General features: G+C 53.9%; 1 protein-coding gene across 1 annotated transcript; it reads left to right on the top strand.

Annotated features, from left to right (window-relative positions):
- Window positions 1-684: 684 nt before the first annotated feature.
- LOC147959610 (uncharacterized) lies at window positions 685-2244 on the top strand. Its single transcript, XM_087532769.1, has one exon. It carries the CDS (start codon window positions 685-687, stop codon window positions 2242-2244), a length of 1560 nt encoding a protein of 519 aa, XP_087388895.1.
- Window positions 2245-5583: the final 3339 nt, after the last annotated feature.

Here is a 5583-nt window from a genome sequence, read left to right as displayed (position 1 = left end):
AGAAACCAAGAGGGTGTCCGTCAAGGAGGACGGCGCGGGCGGGGCTTTCACTATAAGCTCCACCCTCGACAGCAAATAGGAAAGCGCGCTCGTCGCCTTCCTGCGGGCGAATGTCAATGTATTTGCATGGCAAGCATCTGACATCCCCGGTGTTCCCAGGGAGGTCATTGAGCACCATCTTGCTGTCTGTCCTCACGCGCGACCCGTCAAGAAGAAGGTCAGGAAGCAAGCTTTGGAGCGACAAGAGTTCATCATTGAAGAGATCAGGCCTGGTAAGAGGAGTACTCCACCCCACATGGTTGGACAATCCGGTGGTGGTGCGTAAGGCGAATGGGAAGTGGAGGCTGTGTATTGATTACACAGACATCAATAAAAGCCTGTCCAAAGGATCCTTTCCCTCTGCCATGCATCGACCAGATTGTAGACTCCACTGCCGGGCATGACCTGCTGTCATTCCTCGATGCCTATTCAGGATACCACCAGATCTTCATGATGAAGGAAGACGAAGAGAAGACCGCGTTCATCATCCCATGTTGTACGTACTATTTTGTACGAATGCCTTTCAGGTTGAAGAGCGCTGGTTCAAAATTTGCTCGAGCGGTCTAGATTGGTTTTGAGCCCCAGCTACATAGAAATATGGAAGCTTATATGGATGACATAGTGCTCAAAACCAAGGACAGGGACATGCTCATGCAAGATTTAGAAGAAACATTCACAAATCTGCGCGACATCAACCTGAAGCTCAACCTAGAGAAGTGCGTGTTCGGTGTCCCCTCCGGCAAACTTCTTGGGTTTTTTGTGTCTCAACGTGAAAGCAAAGCAAATCTTGACAAGATCAAGGCGATCGAGCATATTGAGGCACCGAAACGGCTCAAAGACATCTATAGGCTCGCCGGCTGCGTTGCTGCCCTGAGTAGGTTCATTTCCAAATCTGCTGAGCGTGCCCTCCCCTTTTTCAAAGTTTTGAAAAAGGTGGGTCCAGTAAAATGTACTCCGGAGACAGAGGCAACACTGCAAGATTTGAAGAGGTACCTCTCCTCCACGCCAATACTAGTCGCGCCTAAACCACGAGAGTCGTTGCTGCTGTACTTAGCAGCAACGAATCAAGTGGTCAGTGCTGCGCTGGTGGCACGGAGAGAACTCGAGGGAGAAGCAGCAGTTGAAGCAGAGCCGTCGGATGGTGGGCCGGGGTCCTCCCAGGCAGAGCCTGACACCGGCAAACCAGAACGCCCGGTGAGGACTAGTCCCAACGAGGCAGAGTCTGAACGGACGGGCGAAGTGGGACGGAAGAAGAAGATGGTGCAACACCCAGTATATTTTGTCAGTTCCCTCTTGCAGGGGGCTAGGTCAAGATATTCTGGAATGCAGAAGCTGCTTTTCGGCCTCCTCATGGCCTCGAGAAAGTTGCGCCACTATTTCCAAGCGCACGAGGTCACCGTCATCACCCGCCTCCCTTTGCAATGGATTTTGCACAACCCAGATGCGGCAGGGAGGATCGTGGAGTGGGCATTGGAGCTGTCGAGCTTTCGCCTTAGGTTTGAAAGTACTTCAACGATCAAGAGCCGAGCTTTGGCAGAGTTCATAGCAGAGTGGACCGCTACGCCCGACGAGGAGATTCAAGAGACCACCCTTCTCGGCAAGGAGACAAGCAATGAGTGGATTATGTACTTTGACGGAGCTTTCTCAATCCAAGGTGCTGGTGCTAGCATGCTACTCATCACACCCACCGGAGAGCACCTCAAGTACGTAATGCAGATGCACTTTCCCCAGGAAAAATCAACGAACAATACGGCGGAGTACGAGGGGTTGCTTGCGGGTCTCAAGATCGCGGCAGACCTCGGAATCAAGAAGCTCATCATTAGGGGTGATTCACAGCTCGTCGTCAAGCAAGTTAACAAGGATTACCAAAGCTTGCTGATGGAGGCCTACGTGAATGAGGTCAGGAAGTTTGAAAAACGTTTCGACGGCCTACAAGTAGACCATGTTCCCCGAGCAGAGAACAGCGTTGCCGATGAACCATCGAAACGTGCTGCCGTCAAGTTGCCTGTGGAACCAGGTACCTTTGTACTTCAGTTCACTCAACCATCCATAGAGCCATCAGCGGGGCAGAACAGGCGAAGGAAGACAAGCAACGACAAGTACCTTCCCGCCGAGCTCCCAGGAGCCGCCGGCAAGGAGTTTGTCGAGTACCCCAAGCTTGTCGAGGGGCAACTACCTCCGACAGGGCCCCAGGCCCTACCGTAGAGGCAGCTGCTCCTGCGGCCGAGGATGTCCCTTTGGTCCTTACCGTTGATCCCCAGGCTCTGGCATGGGCGCATCCCATCGTCCATTTCCTCCAAACAGGAGAGCTCCCTGAGGAGCAGGAAGAAGCAGAGAAAGTAGCCCGCCGGTCCAACATGTACCAGTTTGTGGATGATACCCTGTACAGAAGGAGGCCAAACGGTGTGAGGTTGAAGTACATTCCTCAAGAGGATGGACTAGAACTGTTGGCAGAGATACATGGAGGTGTATCTGGCTCCCACGTAGGGTCAAGGGCCCTTGCCGGCAAGGCATTTCGGCAAGGTTTTTTCTGGCCCACAGCGCTCCAGGATGCAGCTGCGCTAATAACCATGTGTGAAGCGTGTCAGTTCCATTCGAAGAAGCTTCATCAACCAACTCAAGCCCTTCAAATAATCCCTCTCTCCTGGCCACTTTTGGTCTGGGGGCTCGACATACTGGGCCCTTTCCCTTGTGCTGTCAGGGGCTTTGAGTACTTTTACATCGCGATTGACAAGTTCACAAAGTGGCCCGAAGTGGAAGCAGTGAGGAAGGTGATAGCATAGTCAGCCGTCAAGTTCTTCAAGGGGCTAGTTTGCCGTTTTGGTGTGCCAAATAGGGTCACCACCGACAACGGCACACAATTCACAAGCCGCACCTTCACGCAATACATCCAGGACCTTGGTACCAAAGTTTGTTTCGCTTCAATGGCACACCCACGGAGCAACGGCCAGGCGGAGATGGTGAATGCTGAAGTACTGCGAGGCTGAGGACAAAGACTTTTGACAGGCTGCACAAGTGTGGAAGGCACTGGATTGATGAGTTGCCGACGGTTCCTCGGTCGATCAGAATGATGCCAAATCGAGCCACTGGCCAGACACCCTTTGCCCTGGTATACGGGGCAGAAGCAGTTCTCCCCATGGAACTCACATACGGGTCACCTCGATTGCTCGCTTATGACGAGCTTGAGCAAGAGCAGTTGTGGCAAGATGACGCGACGCTCCTTGAGGAAGATCGTCTTTAGGCGGCTGTGCGAGCTACACGCTACCAGCAAGCCTTGCGCCGCTATCATAGCCACGAGGTTCATGCCCGATGTCTTGAGGAAGGCAACCTTATTCTTTGGCGCGTTCAGTCGGCCAAGAATTCCAACAAGTTGATGCCAAAGTGGGAAGGCCCTTATCGGGTAATATGAGTCACCAGGCCTAGTGCAGTTCGCCTGGAGACCGAAGATGGTATCCCAGTGAGCAACTCCTGGAACATTGAACATCTTCATAAGTTTGAACCATAAGGCGCGGTTACCAGGCCTCCCAGCTAACCACCTTTTGTACAAGCGTTGCTGACAAGGCATGTAGCCCTTTGTATAGAGCCAGGCATAGACCCTGGGCATAAATAAATGAAGCGTTGGCATGTAGCCCTAAGTTTTAGCATGCATGCTAGGTTAAGTCTTCCTCTTTGGTAGGGTTGATAGTGCTCAGCGGCATCTAACCCCTAGCATAGAGGTTGGGTGTGTGTCTTTCCGTCTTTTCCAGTCCTTTCTTTGGTTCATAGGCTGCATAGGCTTTTCTGCCAAGCCATTTAAGGGCAGGGAGACGGATTGACATCCTTGACCTCGGCAAGCCATTGCCAGGGGCTGCAGATTTGGGTATTCAACCACGGCAAGCCAATGTTGCCGGGAGCTGCGAATTTAGATAAGTCTTTTATCCCATGTTATGCATTTTCGTATGGAACTGGGACGTATGAAGCCTCGCTTATTCCTGGGCCACCATGCTCCCCCTTTCCTGTGCCCAAGAACTATTCTCTGGGCCGAAACTTGGTTGTAGTCACGGTGACAAGGGAGCAAATGAAGGGCCTAATCTTACTTCGCCCATGCCTCCGCCGAGAGCGTGAGTATGGTCGTTCTATGAAGTAAGGGGACGGCAAGGCCTGTTGCCGGGCGATAATGTTTATCTTAGGAATAACAAGGATTCATTCCTTGGCATGAGCCTCGCTCACGCACAAAGAAGCCGGCAAGCACCCTTTTTCATTAATACGTTCCAAATAGGTACAGTTCGTACAGAATGTAAACATGAGCAAGGGGATTACAAGGTTTAAATCTAACGAGTGCCCATAGGCTTAAAAACTGAAAAAGATAAGTGCCCCATGATCCTCGTTCTTGCCCCTTTCCTCCCAGGTGTGGCAGGTGAAGGCAAAAAGGAGGCGACGGGAATGCGCCGATGGAGAGCTTGACGAGGAAGACCCTCGGCAGGGCGCGCGTCCGAGGGAGGAGGGCGGCGTAGTCAGTCGGAGTCGGAGTCGGTGTCCTATCGCTTGATGCCCTCGGCGTCGCTGTCGTTGTCCTCCTTGTCTCTCCCTCTTGAGGAGGAGTCTTCATCATCGGAGCAGCTCTCCACACAACACCTTAGGCGAGTTCCCAAGTCCCCAAAGACCTTGACGGAGAGCAGGCCATTCTCCATTAATTTGAAGTGGATAACGAGCCCCTCCGACAAGCTGTGAGCACGAGCAAAGGTCTTCCATCCACGGCGAAGATACATAACGTGAGGGGCGGGGAAGTCGACGTCGACCCGCATGCTGCCATTCCCACAACCCCTCATGTCCAGCCTTAAAGCCTATGACGGGTCGAGCTCCATCTCCCAAGCGAACGGACTAGGGAGACGAAGACAATGGTGCACTGGCCTGTGTAGCCTGATGACGAACTCGCGGGGCTGGTCTCCGACGTGGCCCTCCATTGGGGGAGGGGCCGCTGGCGGAGGCGAGGCCGGTGTGCCGCCCAGCCCTCCTCTTCCTCGAGTGCCACGACGGCCTCGGCCTCGCCCCTCCCTCTTTCTTTCGCGGCCGGCTCCACCACCACGAGCTCTTGGGAAGGAGAGGCACGCTGTCGAGCAGAGACCCTCATCGCCGCCATCGGAGTGCCGGTGCGCCCTCTCGCCATAGCAAAAGGAAGGAAGGAGCTGAGGTGGAAGGAGACGAATGATGAAGGATTAAGGGGTGGCATCCCCCTCCCCTTCTTATAAATGGGCGGGGCTGGGGCTCGGCCGCCCCACTTAACCAACCCGGCCGCCAGGGGCACAGGGAGTCGAGACCGACACGCTGCTCCAATAAGCGACGACCCAGTTTCCCACCTTGCCATTTGAGGAACGTGCCCCCACGTCCACCGCCTACCATTTTTGACGCATGGTGGGCATGTGGCGAGCAAGCCGAAATCGAGAAGACAAGTGAAGCGACTGTTTTCCATCCAGTGATCGTGGGGCACGGGCGCCTTGAAGGCCGCGACTCGAGTCCACTTAGTAAAGGAGCCGCGCCCCTGCATTTTTTCCTTTTTATGGGGAA

The sequence above is a fragment of the Triticum urartu genome, chromosome 7A (genome assembly GCF_056163025.1).
Source record: "Triticum urartu cultivar PI428250 chromosome 7A, HENAU_Tu73, whole genome shotgun sequence".
NCBI lineage: Eukaryota > Viridiplantae > Streptophyta > Magnoliopsida > Poales > Poaceae > Triticum > Triticum urartu.
This window is presented reverse-complemented; position numbering and strand designations above follow the sequence as displayed.